General features: G+C 44.8%; 1 protein-coding gene across 1 annotated transcript in view; it reads left to right on the forward strand.

Moving 5' to 3' along the window:
- LOC308326386 (neuropilin-1a-like) overlaps positions 1 to 17,500 on the forward strand; it is a 69,630-nt gene that overhangs the window by 11,460 nt on the left and 40,670 nt on the right. The window contains exon 3 of the mRNA XM_080779225.1: positions 12,619 to 12,800. Coding sequence (XP_080635351.1) covers positions 12,619 to 12,800 — 182 coding nt within the window. The remainder of the gene's footprint in view (positions 1 to 12,618; positions 12,801 to 17,500) is intronic.

Raw genomic sequence — 17,500 nt, forward strand, 5'->3', positions numbered from 1 at the left:
AGGTGCACTTGAGCTGGGTCGGGTGCATTGCTCGTTAAATGATGGATTGGAGGAGACACACGCAGTTTTCTGATAATGGAAGGCCAAAGTGTGCGATCATCTAGCAGTATTAATAATGTCACGTGATACACATCCGCGGTATCTTGACATATCAAGTGAATCACTGGCTCATTCTCAGTTATGTTCTTCTTTATTGAAACCACCAATTAAAGCATTGGTCTGGGCTGGGACCCCCAGGGGTCCTTGGGGAGAGTTCCAGGGGGTCCGCAGCAAGAGTAGTTGAATATAGCATCACAATCATATTAAGCACTTTATCCATTTAATATAATATCTGCAATCTAACAGCACGTCACTTTGTGACGCGGTGCTTGTATATCTGCTATTCCTGAGGGAAAAAACGAGAAAAATATCAAAGATGTTTGGAACATGTTGGGCGCCCCTGGCACAGCAGTCTTTTCAGCTGGGTCCCCTAACCCAGCTGAAAAGACTGCTGTGCCAGGGGCGCCCAACATGTTCCAAACATCTTTGATATTTTTACATATCAATTTGGGGGTTCTTGGCATGGAAATATTTGAGAACTATTGAATTAAAGCATGACAAAGATAAGAACTATTGAATTAAAGCATGACAAAGATGCTGCTGTGGTCTGTGCGTCCCGTGTCGTCCTTGTGCCCCTTGAGTATGTACGAGCCTGCTTCCCGGTGGTCATCACATGGGGTCATCATAGGGACCTCAGTCACAATGGAACCATACACACACTGAGGTCTGGACATCTGAGGTGGACTGACTGTCTTGTGGGGTGAAGGTTGTGTGTGTGTGTGTGTGTGTGTGTGTGTGTGTGTGGGGGGGGGGGGGGGGGGGGGGGTGTGTGTGTGTGTGTGTGTGTGGGGGTGTAGTATGTCTATTTGTGATAGAGAGCAAGAGGGGAAAGTGGGATACGTTTGCTGTGTGAAAGCAAGTGTTTTTAGCAGATCATTCTGTATGGCGTATGAAAGGACATAAAGTGCTTGGCTCCAGCTGTCTACATCTGACGTCCAGCTCTGCCACGGAGACTAGAAGACAGCAGGAATGTCCTGCTCACATCAAAACGCCAACAGACCGAGTCATAGAACAACAAATTCACTTAAGTTCACAACAACACTGTTCACAATGTAGCAATGTTATAGTCATAGAACAACGTATTCACTTCACAACAACACTGTTCACAATGTAGCAATGTTGCTTGCTAGCTGACTGACTGACTGACTGACTGACTGACTGACTGACTGACTGCATGTTGTTGCGACCGAAGGTCGCAGTTAACTATGAAACCTTGAGTTTTTTGTCACGTCATGTCACTCACAATCTGTCACTCAGTCACAATCGTCCCAGGTCTTGTGACATCACTATGACATCATCAGGGATGGTAGTAAAATCTGGAAAAAAATCTGGATATGGAGATCCCTGATATTAAAGGTATAGAGTAAGTGATTTCACTTAATTCAAATATCACTTATTTTTTTGTTTTGTTGTGATAATCCTCTCTACTATAGAGTGTGCTGACCATATAAGGAGTCCCCAGTTAACCCCTGGGGGTCAAAAAACCTTAGGTTTCGTTTTTGACTCTCTATCCTGATTGGACGAAGGCTTAGGTCCCACAGCCAAAAACGAAACCTAAGGTTTTTTGAGTGAAATCACTTACTCTACCTTTAAGCCCATATGTTAACTATGAAATCTTGCGTTTTTGTCACTGAAAATCCCCATATGTTTGTCACTCCAAATCCCCATACATGGGGAAAGCCCCCATATATTGTGCCCTCATCAAACCCTGTACACTCAAGACTCTGCCACCCTTAGATCTCCATGGAGCTGACCTGTTCTGACATTCCATATATTGATCTGACCTCATCAAACCCTGTACACTCAAGACACGCTCCATATATGGCCAGTGGGCGAGGTCGCTTCTCGCCCTCAAGGTGTCTTACTTACTGGTTGTTATGCCTGCCTGCCTGCCTGCCTGCCTGCCTGCCTGCCTGCCTGCCTGCCTGCCTGTCTGTCTGTCTGCCTGTCTGTCTGTCTGTCTGTCTGTCTGTCTGTCTGTCTGTCTGTCTGTCTGTCGACTTGGGCAGACTGGCCGGTCAAGTTGATCTCATGAGACAACGTTACAAAGCCGTTCAAGTTTTAGCACTTTGCTTGTGTGTGCGCGCGCGTGTGTGTGTGTGTGTGTGTGTGTGTGTGTGTGTGTGTGTGTGTGTGTGTGTGTGTGTGTGTGTGTGTGTGTGTGCATGTGTGTGTGTGTGGTGTGTGAGCGCACATGCTTGCGTGTATTTATGAGGCCAACTAATTAACATCACATGTTTTGGGGGAGAAAGAGAGAGAAAGTCAGACGGGGAGCATAAAGTATCCCCCTTCTTGCCCTAAGCAAGCGTAGATCAACTTGTCCATGCGCTAACACATGTCAAAGACTGGTGTAAGTGACATGGTGTTTATTGCTTTGCTGTAACTCGCTTTAGAGCTGTGTGGGATTGGGTGTCGTTTGACAAAGGGCCTTTTTCCTTTCAAATCTCCCAGGTATTGCACATTGAGATGTTTGGCCCTGGGTCGCTGTTTGAGACTTGGGGAAACGCCTTCAGGTGTTTGTTTAAGACTCAGACAGAGGTTCTGGTTGTTGCAGTGACAAATTTGATGTGGCCAGTTAAAGTTTTACTTGTTATTCGATGCACGCAGAGAGTGAGAGAGAAGCTGGACTTTTATACCTATAGGACATTTATACCTATAGGACAAACACAAAAATGTTTTCAACAGTGATTTTCCTCAGATTTTCTTATGTGTTTAGCTTTTGCCTTTGGAAAAACAGACCAAAGCAGTGGCATGTCTTTTGAACCTTGGCTGAACATTTTCTCTGGGTGGATAAACTTGCATCACATCGAGGGATATGTCGACTTTGACTTTGCTTCTTTTCAGCTTTCTCCCAGTTGATGCTGCCTAATGAGACCTGTTAAATCCTGTTTCATCTGTTGGCTTTCTAAAGCAGGCCAGACCAATGCAGTCTGTCTCCTTGCTCTCTCTCCTCCTGGCCTAAAAAAAGAAAACACCTCCTCTCCCCTGTCGGATTATAGGACTTTTTTTTAAATGAGAACAAATCCTCTCCCTTGCCCCTCTTTAATTTCCCAGCAGGCTTCGTGAGCTGTGGGTTTTATTTGCATGGTCTGGGTGAAAGATGAGGCTGCAAGTTCACATTTATCAGAGGGCAGAGTGTGTGTGTGTGTGTGTGTGTGTGTGTGTGTGTGTGTGTGTGTGTGTGTGTGTGTGTGTGCATGTTTGCTTGTTGTGCAACTGTGTGATTGTGTTGGAGAGATGTGTTTAGAAGTGTGGAACGTTGAGACAGAGCAAGGGATAGAGATAGCATGCAAGGATGAGTGTGCCGATGAGTACAACATTGCGTGTGTGTGTGTGTGCACGTGCATGGGGAGCATGCACTATATGAGCACACAAGTCTGCAGCTATTTGTGAGCATGTGTCTGTGAGAAGCAGAGAGAGTTGCCCATCATGTCTGTATTTTGGTGAAGGCGGAGGAGGTGTGAGACTGAAGGAAGGATGGGAGGTGAGGAGAGGAGAGGAGTAGGAGAGAGCAGAGGTGTAGTGCAGTATTCTGCTCAGACTCTCGCCATCTGTAGACTAGCTAATTTGACTGTATAGGGTCCAGAGCAATCAGCCAAGAAACAGCTCACGTCCAACAAGATCTTAATATTCCCAACTTGTGCATGCGTGCGTGTTTGCCTGTTAATTATTATAATTCAGATGTCGTATGTCCAATTGTGAGTAGGCTTGTGTACTAATACTATACTGTATGTACATGCGTTCACACATGTGAATGTGTGTCTTATGCTTGCGTCAAGTTGTGCAAGTTGCGTTGTGTGTGTGTGTGTGTGTGTGTGTGTATGTTTGCCCCTATATACCGCAGTCATTTGAACTCCCAGTAGAGTAGATTAGACAGAGAGCAGTGCTGGACCTGCACACTCACTAATAACCTCACGGGGGGGGGGGGGGGGGGGAGGGAGGGAGAGAGAGAGAGAGAGAGAGAGAGAGAAACTTCTAGCAGTGAATGGTGAATGAGGAGGGACGGGAATGGGAGAGAGATGAAAGACTAAAATAATATGCCATATACAGTATCTAATGACTAAAAAAAGATAAACAGTGTGAGCGTGAGAGAGGGAGACTAATGGAGGGAGGAGAGTCTGGATAGCAGTGGAATGTTAATGGTTACAACTAGGAAGATTAGCACCTGTTGTACATAATTACTAAAGTAAATCACATTACATCAACGTAAAGGGATATTTTACTTAAAAAAACAAATTGTGGTCATTTCATCGGCTACTCAGGCTCACCAGAACCAAGGACGGGTGTTTTTGATGAATCTATCTTGGAGATTGATGTTACAATGGGTTTGTATAGGAAGGGGGCGGGGGACCAGCTAAAATTAATATAAATATCTAAATACTGAATCGTGCGACTTAAAAACTGTCCAGGGGTGAGTAGACGATGAATTGAAAGTGAAATAATCCTTTAAATCTGATTTGTCCCAAGTTTGTTCCAAAATATGAACATCATATATATTTTTAGCAGGAACCACTGGTACCAGCATTACATCCATTCACATTTAGATCTTTCCAGAGCTAGAAGGTCCTGGGTTCGATTCCCGCTGGGGACGCTTTGGGCACTGGCGGCGTGTTCCCTCCTCCGCATCATCAGTGCCCATACCCGAGGCGGGGGTTAGCGATAGGGCCTTTCTGTGTGGAGTTTGCATGTTCTCCCCGTGTCCCCTAGGGTAGGTACCCTCACAAAAACATGCCGTAATCCTGGTCTCTAAAACTACCTCCCCCTGGCCAGCCGGGGCGCCGGATGGAGGGGAAAGGAACTGGTCGGAATAACGTGTCCCTTCCACGCGCTACGTCCGGCCGGGGAAATTCCCCTCTGTCAGGTGAAAAGAAGCAGCTTGGAGGTCAGTCCGCTGCCCCCCCAGGTTGTCAGAGGAAGTGTAGCGCCCAGGATTACATTAGATAATTGGCACTGGGTGAAAAGAAAACTGGGTTACAAAATCGTGGGATAAAAATTTAAGAAGAAGATCTTTCCAGAACAGCACATCATCTCTGTTGGGTGGAAACCTCCAAAACTGTTACTTTTCAGGATAAGCTTGTTTTTGATAATTCTGTGTGACGCTGTGCAGTATATGGACATGAGAGGTTTCTGCTCAACAGCAACGACATAGACTTGGTGAGAGAGAGGATTGGCAGTCTTTCAGATGTACTGAGACAGATAAGAGAGAGTGATCATACACGGTGTTAATTGAATTAACAAATGGATAAAGATTAAGTTACAAATGGATACATTTTATCCAGTTGTAACTCTTTGAGATGTCCATTTCGGTTACATTTGTACCGGCCGTGTCCTGCAGAAACCACTGAGTCATTCCCGCATGCACGGCGTTCTCTGTGCCTGAGCTTTGCGGGAGGCGAGCGTAACAACAGCTTGAACTGCGTCCCGTAAAGAACGCTCCCACGATGCCTTCCAGATGTGAGGTGAGGAGACGGTAGCCGCGGGGGAACGCAGAAGAACGCATGCAACGCCGGCCGCATGTTAATGAGATGTACTGCCGGACTGGTGGTTTGCTTGGTATACGTTTTATATTCATTTGGTCGGGATGTCGGCTTATAAGTGCTGGATTTAAACCAGAAACATCTTGAGACCAGCTTATTTAATTAGTTCCCCTCACTGTACGTGAATGGGCCGTAGCCGAGCAAAGCTGAATGGGGCTAAAAGCAAGGTTTCCCAGATGCTTCTGAAAAACGCCTCCCTGTCAGATGGTACAGTACGACCTAGAACTTCCTATTTACACATTATCCCGGCTGTTGGAACACTTGGTTATTTGTGTCCTGGTTGTATTGTTACAGATTTAGAGTATGTAGGCTAATACTATTTCTGAAGAGGAACATCAGCTGCGAATGGGAAGTGGCTGCCGGGTCGAGTTCCCACGAGGGTGTGGCTGCTGTTTCTGAGCCCTTGAGCAACACTTTTTGAGGAGAGGAGAGGAGAGGAGAGGAGAGGAGAGGAGAGGAGAGGAGAGGAGAGGAGAGCTGGAGGGCCGTAGACAGGGAGTCTCTTTAACTAGAGAGCTCAGAGACAGCTCCACTTCATTACATGAGCTGTCTCAGTCTGCAGCCACTGCCTCCAGTCAGGACTCAGCCAATGAGTACAGCCATCTGTATGCAGGGTTGTACACAAGAGGAGACACACACACACACACACACACACACACACACACACACACACACACACACACACACACACACCTGCTCTGATTCCATCTTTCCATCTCTCTTCTCCCTCTTTAATTCTTCTCTTTCTTCCCTCTGTTTTTCTCCCCTTCTATCTACCGGTACCTCTCTCTCTCTTTCTCTTTCCTTCTATCTACCTCTCTCTCTCTCTTTCATCTATTCCACCCTCTCTCTCTCCCTGTAATGTTCTCATATAAGGGTATGTGTCTCCACTTATTTCTCTCTCTCTCCCCTTTCTCTCTGGTTCCTGCTCATTTATTTTCCTCTCTCTCTCTCTCTCTCTCTCTCTCTCTCTCTCTCTCTCTCTCTCTCTCTCTCCTCTCTCTTCCCCTATAGCTGTTTTTTACAAGCGAGTCTATCTCAAAGTGAGTGTGTGCGTGCATTCATGTCACCGAAGGCACTGTTAAGACTTTTACAAGACACTGCTTCAGACCGTGCGTGGCTTAGTGGTGGAGTTTTCCCAACATGAACAAGGCCAACAGACTCCGTGCTCTCCGAGGCTGTGGCTGTTCAATTGAGCATTGAGAAACATTGTTTATGCCCTGAGCTGTTAGCTGCCGCTAGTAGATTATAATATGCATAAATAGAATTGGCTGTAAATTTACAGTTAACGTCTGACCGCGTGGGAAGCTGACTGTTTTGCCGAAGGCTGGTCTTTGCTTGTAAATCAGATTTTGCTGTTGGTTCATTTACACAAGTGTAATGGCTGCAACATGGGTGGCTATTAATGACTTCACTCATTACCGTGTCATTCAGATCATAAAACTGAAAGCATCCTTTAACCAGCTGCGATGATACAGTTTTATTTCAGTTTAATTATCTGCTTAGCTATGGCTTAGTTTGTTTTTTAATTGTATTTCTTTCTTTTAGACAAATTGAACAGTAGAGAGTAAGCTGAGGGTGGAGAGGGGTAAGCAACACAAGCCCCCAGCTGGAATTGAACCGGGCCATTGCAATTATGTGGTCAATGCAATATCCTGTTAAATGTTACCGCACACCCTTTCTGCTCATGTACATTTTCCACAATGTTGTCATCAGAAATTCTTCTATACATCCTTTCTTAACCCATTTTGACCTGAGATCAGATTCTAAAAATGTCTTCTACATACTGACAGTTTTCTGAAAAAGCTATGTTTCTATGTCAGTCGTTCTTCGATTTTTCAAAAATAGCAGACCTACAAGCTCGTAGCGCGCCACTCGGTGGCGTTCCCGCTCAAAATGGGTTCAAGTCCCTTTTGGAAAAAAGAATCAAAAAGGGCAATCTTGGAAAAAACAAGACAGTCTAATAATGGCATGGACCATATGGCCTCCCCGTCAAATCTTTAGCTGTCTGTAGCTGCTTGTACCATATTTCTGAACTTGTTGATCTGCCATTTTTAGAGCGCGCCACCAATATACCATGACGTATAAATTGGGCGTTGCAGTATCTTTCAGCCTATGTGTGGTCGAGCTCTGAGTCCATATGTTCCTGTATTAGCTGCATGGTATACAGTAAGTGGCCTTGTGACTTCCATGGAAGAGTTTTAACCTGTATTTATCCAGGGAAGGTTCACTGAGCACACATGGTCCTCTTTCAGCACTGCCCTGCTCCACATTCATACACGCCTCCACCTGACTCCCACCGGGAGATGCCCTGTACAGCTACGGCCTCCGACAGCTGGCCTTATTTCTAACCCCTTTATAGTTTCTATACGAAGGACAATAGAACAAAAAACTTGTTTTCAATCTATTCAGCTGCATAGTCCATAATAGAAAGATTACAGGTGCAGATGTAGTTAATTAAGCAATACACAGAACCATGTGCCTGCTCTCTCTGTCTGTCAGCTCAATGCTTTCTGTATGAAAGTCCAAATTATCTTTCATAACAAAATAATTGAGTTTGACTGACACACGTCTTGTGTTTAGCCTCAGTGGTTGAACATTGTTGGTTGTCCACATGTTCTCCATGTGTCAGCTGAGCTGTTTACAGTGAAAAAACAAAAAACAACTCTGAATTAAGAGGGCTGTGAGAGACGTGTGTGAGAAAAGCAAATACCCCACCCAGTGCCTGGGAATAGGTGTTTATCTTTTAAAAACTTCACAGTGTTGGCAAGCTTTTACCTTGTGCCAACATCGTTAACCAAAACGCACTTCTATTGTTGAACAGTTGAATTGCTTTGCAAATTCTGTTCCAAGTTTTCCTGGAGAGCAGATAACATAAACTGTCTGGTTGGAAGAGTCTTTTTGGCCAAAACCTGCTGAATGCTGATGAAGTAGCTAAAGTGGTGGGGAACGGCTGTTTGTGTTAGCAAAGTTCTGTTGACGTTGTATTAGCTAGTTCAGCATTGGCTAAGATGTTAGCCTAGCCACATTGTTTCTACAGCTGGGTCGAAGAGGAAGAGTCTTGTTTTCAACTTTCATTTAGGTTAGGGAAGGTTTGCTGAGTGAGCACACAACATGTTCTTTTTCAGCAATCGGCTCCTTCTCAACGCATTCATACAGAGCTGCCCAGTGCAACCAGAGCCATATATTCATACAGGTGCTCAAGGGCACGTTGTTGTAAATACCGTAGTTGCAGAAGGAGAGTGGACATTCTGCCCTTTCCACACACACACACACACACGCACACGCACACGCGCACGCACACACACGCACACGCACACAATGGGTCCACTTCTCCAACTTCTTGTCTAGCCTATACTGCCATGCATTAAGTGAGTGCTAATCCAAACTTTTCATGACAAGCACCCCCAAATTATTAGCCCCGGATCCCCATCAGAAAATATTTGTTGCCATGTACCCCACTTGAACTAATTTTGATGCTATATAACAAATTTTGCTGCCCCCCCAATGACCCCTTTCCCAGGGCTACCTGGACCCCATATTGAGAACCATTGCCTTAAGTGCTGTATCAGTGCCTTTGCGGGTTCATGTAGCTCGGCCTTAGCTAAGCCTAGCCAAGTTGTTTCCACAGCTGGCTCCAACAGGAAAAGGCTTATTATTATATAAGTAGTATGAAAATAACTAACTTTGTGTAGCACTTTTCAAAGCAGAGTTACAAGGTGTTATACAGACTATAAAACAATAATAAACGAAAGCCAAGAAGAAATATATCACACCTGAATTATAAAACAAGATTACAGAAGAATGAAACGGACAGCATGTAAAAACGTCATAAAGGCGAGTCTATAGGCCCCTAAAGCAGAGCATTCCGAAGTGCAGGGGCATGTGTCAAGCGCCTCAAACACCTTTGGTCTTCAGAATTTGTCTTAGAATATGGCCTTGTGCAAACAAACAGTTAGCGGTGAGCTCACCAGTTAACCTCCGCATTCTCTCTGGTCACTCATGTGAGTTATGGAGCGTCCTTGCTCCGCTGCTGCTGTAATTGAATTATCTACAGCATAGCAGAGAGAGGGATAAGGGAGTGTTTGTCCTTAAACTCTGTCACATGGAAATACGAACACAAACCTAACAGTGCAGGCATTACAGTACACTGACTGTATCCACACACAATCTTCATAGTCACACACACGCAAAAACACCTACAGAACACACATGTGCACATAAAAGCAGATGTAGATGATAAGTAGCAGCAGGGTGTGGACAGGTCATGGGCCTACAGGTAAAGGATGAAGTAAGGCAGTAGAGGTAGGGTCACTAATCAAGTCACACTGTGCTCTGCGGGGCACAGAGGCTTCTGGTGGTGACTCATGTACACTACTAGAATTTCGTGGCCGCTACGCGGCCACTCAATCCCAGAGTTACTTCGCCACGCACTATGGGAAGAAGGAAATAGTTATTTAATGAATCGCATGTTGGTGTGTGTGTGTGTGTGGGGGGGGGGCCTTACAGGCGTGCATGTGCGTGTGTGTGCGTGCAGGCGTATGTATACATTAGGGCTGTCACGATTCGCCTAGTCCACGATTCCATTCAAGTTTCGATTTGCAGCTCACGATTCGATTCGATGTTCGATTCGCTATCACGATTGGCCTAGTCCACGATTCAATGCAATTTTCGATTTGAAGCTCACGATTTGCTTCGATGTTCGATTAATTTTTTTCAATCTATTTTTTCAAAACCTTGTTTTTCAGCATTGAGGGCTATATTCATTATAATTTAGGGCAATATCTTGGTTTGTAAAGAAAAACACTTGTTTCCCAATAAGTCACATTTATTTTGTATAAATAACAAATCAGAATGAGAATAATAAAAGGTTTAACAACTTTGGGTTTTATGCCCTAACATTTTTTAAATGTTTCTTTAAGATGAGATGACTTGTAACATTGTTGTTAAGCTCTAAGTAAGTAAAAGAAAGAAGAAAAAAAAAAGACAAATAGTATATAGACCCATCTGTTGTTAGTTCAAGTATTAAATACTAATTTAAGTGTTCAATTTCACTTATACACTACCTGGTTATAAATAGCTGCAGTAGGCTACACCATTTTATGCAGTATTGTATACTATTTCTATTTAGTGTACATTTAGTGGATGTGGCTTACATCCGGTCTAAAGCCCACCCACTGTATGCGCTGATTTCCATACACAATCCGTATCCTCCCCTCACCGGATGTTGAATTAACAGTACTAACGGCCATATATTTGACGATCTTTTACACAAAACGATTTTAACGGGCAACGTTTCACATGTATTATTAGTTGTATACATTTTAGGAGTGAAAACATGTGTGACCTGCATGGCATTTTGTAACGTGGTTCTGCTGTTCTGCAACTCTCATTAAATATTGAAAGCCAGCGTTTTCCACCACTGATAGTGGTCGCATGTCTGCAGCTATGCAGACCGCAACTCCGTGCGTTAATTGTTTTGCACGGGGCGAATTAGCTGAGAGCTTTTCTCTATAAGAATATAGTTGGCTGTGTTGTTGTCTTTGTACCATCGTCGTTGGACAGATCGATGTCTTTGTGATGTCTGCTAAGATGCTGGCCCATATTTGACGTGTTGCCTTGTTTTCTTTTCCACACTTATTTCCGTGTATCATCATCGTCGCTGTCTACAACAGCACTGGCCATGGTGAAACGCAACAGCCGTGTCATTCTCTCACTTGTCAACTCCTCTCTGTGTGTGTGTGTGTGTGTGTGTGGCACTGCTCCGATCCAGCTGGATTTGCGTCTCTTTTTTTTCTCCATGCATTCGCATGGGCGGAATGGCCCGGCCGCTCGCGGAAGTAAATTGGCTGTGTGGCGAAAATAGGCAAAGTGATCGGTGTAATGCTGCTAACGTTAGCATGTGTGCTATCAGGCAAAAGCTGAGATAGATATGAAAGTACTACTGGGGAAAAGGTCATACAAAACACAACACCTAAATTCGGAATGTTATTGTGACCTATTGAGCACAAACAGACCATCATGATGTGCTTGCTGGACCTATAATTAATTTATTTGCATAAAATGTCCACTGTAAATGAAAAGCAAGATGGCTGCGACAGATTGTGAGCGCGACGGACTACGGAGGCCAGGAGGAACAGAGCTGGTGACGTATGAGGCAGGGTGTTGCCAGGTTTGCGAATTGTAAGCGAGTTGTAGTGTATGTAAGTAGCGTGGTTTAAAGGGCTTCTTTGTGGGCTGGTTGGGCTTGTTTCTGACCGTGTTGGGGCAGCAGTGATTCCGTGTTCCGTGTAGGAATGTTTCATAAAAGTAATATTTTAAAAGTAAATAAGACACTTGAACGGCAAAAAAATAGGCTATGTCAGTTCGGGGAGCGTGCCGAATTTATTTTGCATATAGAGATGTGTGGTGAAAGTGTGGTTCGGTCGGAGATAGAGCATGAAGAATGAGTATGGGTACACCTTTTCACTTGTATAGTAGATACTACATGAATCACTCCTGACTCACCCTGACTCTTGTTCTTTCTGCCTTCCTCTGTCTGTCTTTTTCTCTTGTACATTTCTTTCCACTCTCTTTATTGCTATTACTGTCTCTCTCTCCTTTTCTCCTCACCTCTCAACAAAAGCTCCAAAACAGGCCAATTGTGGTGGTGTTTTGTATGGGGCTTGGCCGGGGCATGTAGGTGTTATTTAGGATTGGGTTGACACAACAGTGTGACATCAGTAGACAAAATATACCCTATGTACGGTATGCTCAAGCATCATCACGTGTCTATCAAACTCCTATGTTTATACAGTATGTTTCATGATGACCTCTAACCAGACTACCTCTCCATCTCCTCCTCCACCCTCTCCTCCTCCACCCTCTCCTCCTCCACCCTCTCCTCCTCCACCCTCTCCTCCTCCACCCTCTCCTCCTCCACCCTCTCCTCCTCCACCCTCTCCTCCTCCACCCTCTCCTCCTCCACCCTCTCCTCCTCCAGATACGACTATGTGGAGGTGTACAACGGAGGCGACGAGCGCTCTCCCATGCTGGGCAAGTTCTGTGGGAAGATCGCCCCCTCGCCCATTATATCCAGCGGAAACCAGCTGCTCATCAAGTTCGTGTCCGACTACGAGACTCACGGGGCGGGCTTCTCCGTTCGCTACGAGGTCTTCAAGACAGGTCAGAGTTTATTTCTTCCTTTATTGCCGTTACTTATGTTATATTGTTTTGTCTCAAAACATTTGGGACGCAGGAACTGTTCAAGTTCTACTGGTCTACTGACACACATGTTGGGTAAAATACAAAAGCATCTACGATTATTTATATATATATATATATATATATATATATATATATATATATATATATATATATATATATATATATGAACCATTTAATGGTATCATTCATGGATAACAACATTTATGGTGGTTTTGGGGTCCAAAAGTGGTATAGAAACCAGGCCAATGCAAATGCTTGTTCATCAATATTTTCAGAGAGGAATCCCTGATCTCAGAGGACTTTTTTTTTTTTAACTTAAACCCTATATTAAACTCTATATGTTGACCAGGGTCCCCCAGGGGTCTATCCTTCCTTGGCCCCCCATTTTCTCCCTCTACACCAAATCTCTTCCCTGAAAATAGGCGATCTAGAAGCTCACAATATGTCACAATGTGTTGCAACTCAATTTGCTATTTTCACCATCTATTTTCGCCTTTTTTGCCGATTATGACATGCCCAGAATAATGCTGTGAAGTTTTTTCCCAAGACGTTGTTTTCTGCAGTCCAATCTCAGTGCTGTGTCTATATTGAGACGGATCAGGCAGTGGAAGCTAAGAGAGAGGGAGACAGAAGAGAAAGCCCTGGATGGATTCAGTTTTAGACTAGCAGGAATATGGGTCTAGAGCCCGGGGCTTTTATCCACTACACCATCACTGGGCAAAGACTATCTTTAAAGGCACACTATCACAATTCTAACCATTACCTCTACATATGCGTTGTTCTATACTAGTCATGAAACGGAGCAGTCTTTTGTATGTCTCTGTCTGAAACCCGCCTGGTAGAAAGCAAACCCGCCCTTGTGGAGAATCTATCTCTCCACATTACTATTGAGAGTTAAGACTTTGTTCTTTGTTCTCTTGGATCTTGGATCTGTGTCACACATCTTTTTCTGTCTCTTTTATAGAATATATTCTCTAAAGAAAAAGGCTTCTGTCACTTTCAGTATCACAAGGAAAAGCCATTCGAGGGCAGAATTTAAACCGATTGAATTTGCAATGCTGCCTCTTTCATGTACGTATACCTTCTCCGTCAGCATTAATAAACCAGACAATGGAAGCCTTTAAAATAATAATTGTGATGGAATCGCTGCTTTTTGGGACAGGAGAGCGAGACAGCATAGAGAGTGGTAAAGTGCAACACAGGTCACGTGTCCCGGGATTTGATCACATGGCCTTGTGATTAGGCCTGTGCCTATATAGTACATCTATACATCTACACGTATACTGTATCTACGGTATACATTACCAACTGGCTGAGCCACCAATACAACCCATTAGAAGCCTATTTGATTTTTGAGTGGTGCCAGATGCCAGGTGGCTGGTGTGTGATGGTCGTATGATAATCTGAAATTTCTTTACTATGAGTAACCGCTTGAGATGAACCATCTCGTTTTCAAGGGGGTCTGCAAATTACACAAACAAAAAAGCCTTGTGTTTCCCAGGCAGGCAGGCGGCCTCTCTACCCATTCAGCTGCCCTTCTAGCTGAATGGGCTGTGCTGAGGGAAAACATATTAAGCGGTAGCTAGCGGCCACTGGGACAAGAGTGTATAGCACAAACAAACCAAGAATAGAGTAGTAAACAAAAGCACCGTAGTTAACATCAGATACACACCACAGGTCTGTCCCTATTGTACAAGCTTACATTTAACCCAGAAAAACATAAACAGCCTCGCTTAAGGAGTGAGGTCATATGCTTTCCCACAAACCACAAACGCTTCCAAGTTCAAGGTTGTGCAAACAGTGCGTGCACGCAAACCCTTTGGCTCACTGGCTCGTACCAGGTCACCAATATGTAGCTGCGCGCCAATATGAACCTAAAGACCCAAGATTCCATGGGAGAAACGTCCGAGTCCCAGCAGGGGGCCAGGAGGATGTGCGCCTAGATAAACAATCCCCAGCTGAGGAAGGAACCTTGATCCCTTGTCCTACATTCCTTTTTGCTTCATGTGTCACCCCCCACCACCCCCACCCCCTGCGGGGCAAATTGAAGGCACGCCAATGGCTAGAGTCTCTCGGGTCCACTTGAACGGACGCCAATAAGGACGGGATATAAATCTGATAGCAAAGGTAGACGCACCACCTGAAAGCATGCAGTTTGTATGGGTCTCCAGAGAGCAATAACTGTTGACAGACTCATTCAGTACAGAAATAACCCTCACCTGGCTCTCCCATGTGCACAGTACTTGTGTACGAATTACCCAGACAAGGTGGACGACCTTTAATGAACAAAAGGAGTGATTTTCTTCCAAAAGGACAAACGCGCACGTTAATCCATATTCACGAAAATGACTCCTGCTCTAGAAATAGCCTTGGCATGAATCTCTCTGTATTTTATTAGATCTGCAAGAAGAAAAAGTACTGAAGTAAGATATGGCTGCTAATAAAAGAAAAAATTGGTTTGTATTCCAAGGCGAGGAAAGTATAGGTAACTTAAGCCCTAGGGCTGGCAATAATTTTACAAAAGGAGAGTTTTCTTCCAAAATCGATAAAACATTCCGTCCTTTCTTTTAGAAAGTACGTATTGAAAGAATGGTTTGGAAAAATGCAACTTTCACTGACTGGAGACTGCTTAGGTTTCAGACACAAACTCTTCCGAAGTTTCCAGGTAAACCTTTAGCATTTAATCTCTTTAAGTTAAATGCCAATAATTTGTTTGGAAAATGTAAGCTACCGACACCGACTGCATACTAAGTCTTGCTTTAGAATGGCCCTGTTCCAGGTAAACCTTTAGCTCTCGGTCTCTGAAGTGTAAAGGGGATTACAGCGGTGAATAAGGCTTGTTCATCAGGTCAACGGTTCCCTGCATGCTGCTACTGTCCCCGCCTCGCCTTTGTCAGTGAGACGGAGACACAAGAAACCATTTCCTGTTGTTGCTATAGTCACATCCTGTCTGTGTCTCCTTTCTCCCAGCTACTGTTTTGGCGCTGAAGGATGAACGGTTTAGGTTGAGCTTGGAATTTTCCACTGGTGTGTCTGTGCTTGCATGTCCATCCATCCGTCGCTCTGGCTATCCGTGTGTGTGCGTGTGTGTGTGTGTGTGTGTGTGTGTGTGTGTGTGTGTGTGTGTGTGTGTGTGTGTGTGTGTTTGTGTGTGTGTGTGTGTGTGTGTGTGTGCGTGTGCGTGTGCGTGTGCACGTCTGGGCTGCACGCACGCACCTCCCCATCTGTGTGTGTGTGTGTGTGTGGTACAGACAGGTGTCGAGGTCCTCAGGCTCATTTAGTTAATGGGCTGTTTGTCCTTGGAGGCACCAGGGTGACCTGCACATGAGATGGATACACTGGCACAGGAGAAGACCCAGAATCTAGGCCAGTTTGTGTGCGTGTGTGTGTGCGTACAGTATTTGCGTGTGCTGGCCTGAATACAGGTCCTGTAGTCCCTAACAAGTTAAAAGTGACGCATGTATTCACCTTGGTAATCCCCTGCCGCTGCCTTCCCTCCAGTCACATTTAAAATCCATTAGAGTCACAACAACATATTGCAACTCCCCTTCGATGGTTTCACTGGTCCCATTTAGAAAGTCTCTAGTGGGAACTCCCCCTCTCTGTGCTACTGTCTCTCTCTCTGTCTCCCTGCCTCCCTCTCTCTGTGCGTCTGCTTCACTGTCTATAACCTTCCTTCACTCTTATCTCGCAGTGTCTCCCTTTGTCATATGTCTTCTCCTCTCTTCACCGCTCTTGGTCTATTTCTATTCTCTCTCCCTCCCTCCCTCTCTCTCTCTCTCTCTCTCTCTCTCTCTCTCTCTCTCTCTCTCTCTCTCTCTCTCTCTCTCTCTCTCTCTCTCTCTCTCTCCTCTCTCTCTCTCTCTCTCTCTCTCTATTTCTGGGTGTCTCTCCCTTATGATCTCTCTCTCTGCACATTTATTTTTTCTCTATCAGACTCTCCCTCTTCTTTATTTTCTGTCTCTCCTTCCTTCTCGTTCTCTCAATCTCTTCCTATCCCTCCCTCCTTGCCTCCCTCGCCCCTTCTCTCTCTCTCTCCCTCCCTCCTTCTCTCTCCCCAGGTCTTTCATTACGATAAGTAAAGAAGCCAACCTCAGAAAACGCAGAGCGTACGCATAGAGGACGAGGAGCGTGTGATTGGCCCGCTGATAAAGATAGGGCGCGGCGTGGACTTGAAGTGAAACCCTGGGGCTAATAATGGCATCCGTCCGCCTCCCTTAACCACACTAACCCGTAACTCCACCCTCCGCCGGCCCCAACCTGCGCATCAGAGGTTTTAAAAATGATAGCTGATGATGAGCTGTCTTCAGGCACGGCTATATTTGTCCCAACCTCTTCTCTCTCTCTCTCTCTTCTTCCCTCTCTTTCCTATCATGCTTTTTTCGGTGTCCCTTGGTAACCAGGAACACATGTCTCTGTGGTCTTCTGGGTTGTGGGGGGTGTTTTTTCCCTGAGACTTTGTCAAGCCTGCGGTGAGGACTAGGATCTCCTGTTGATTGGTGGGCTGAGGGTGGATGGAGGAATGGAGGGATAGATGGAGGGTTGATAAAGGATGTAGTTTATTCACAATAAAAATAGTTTTGACTGTAAACAGATGATTAATATGTACAGTATAGTATTATACAAATGTGCTGGTGTAGAGTATATTGTACTTAAAT

The sequence above is a fragment of the Protomyctophum bolini genome (genome assembly GCF_963924005.1).
Source record: "Protomyctophum bolini genome assembly, chromosome: 12".
Lineage (NCBI taxonomy): Eukaryota > Metazoa > Chordata > Actinopteri > Myctophiformes > Myctophidae > Protomyctophum > Protomyctophum bolini.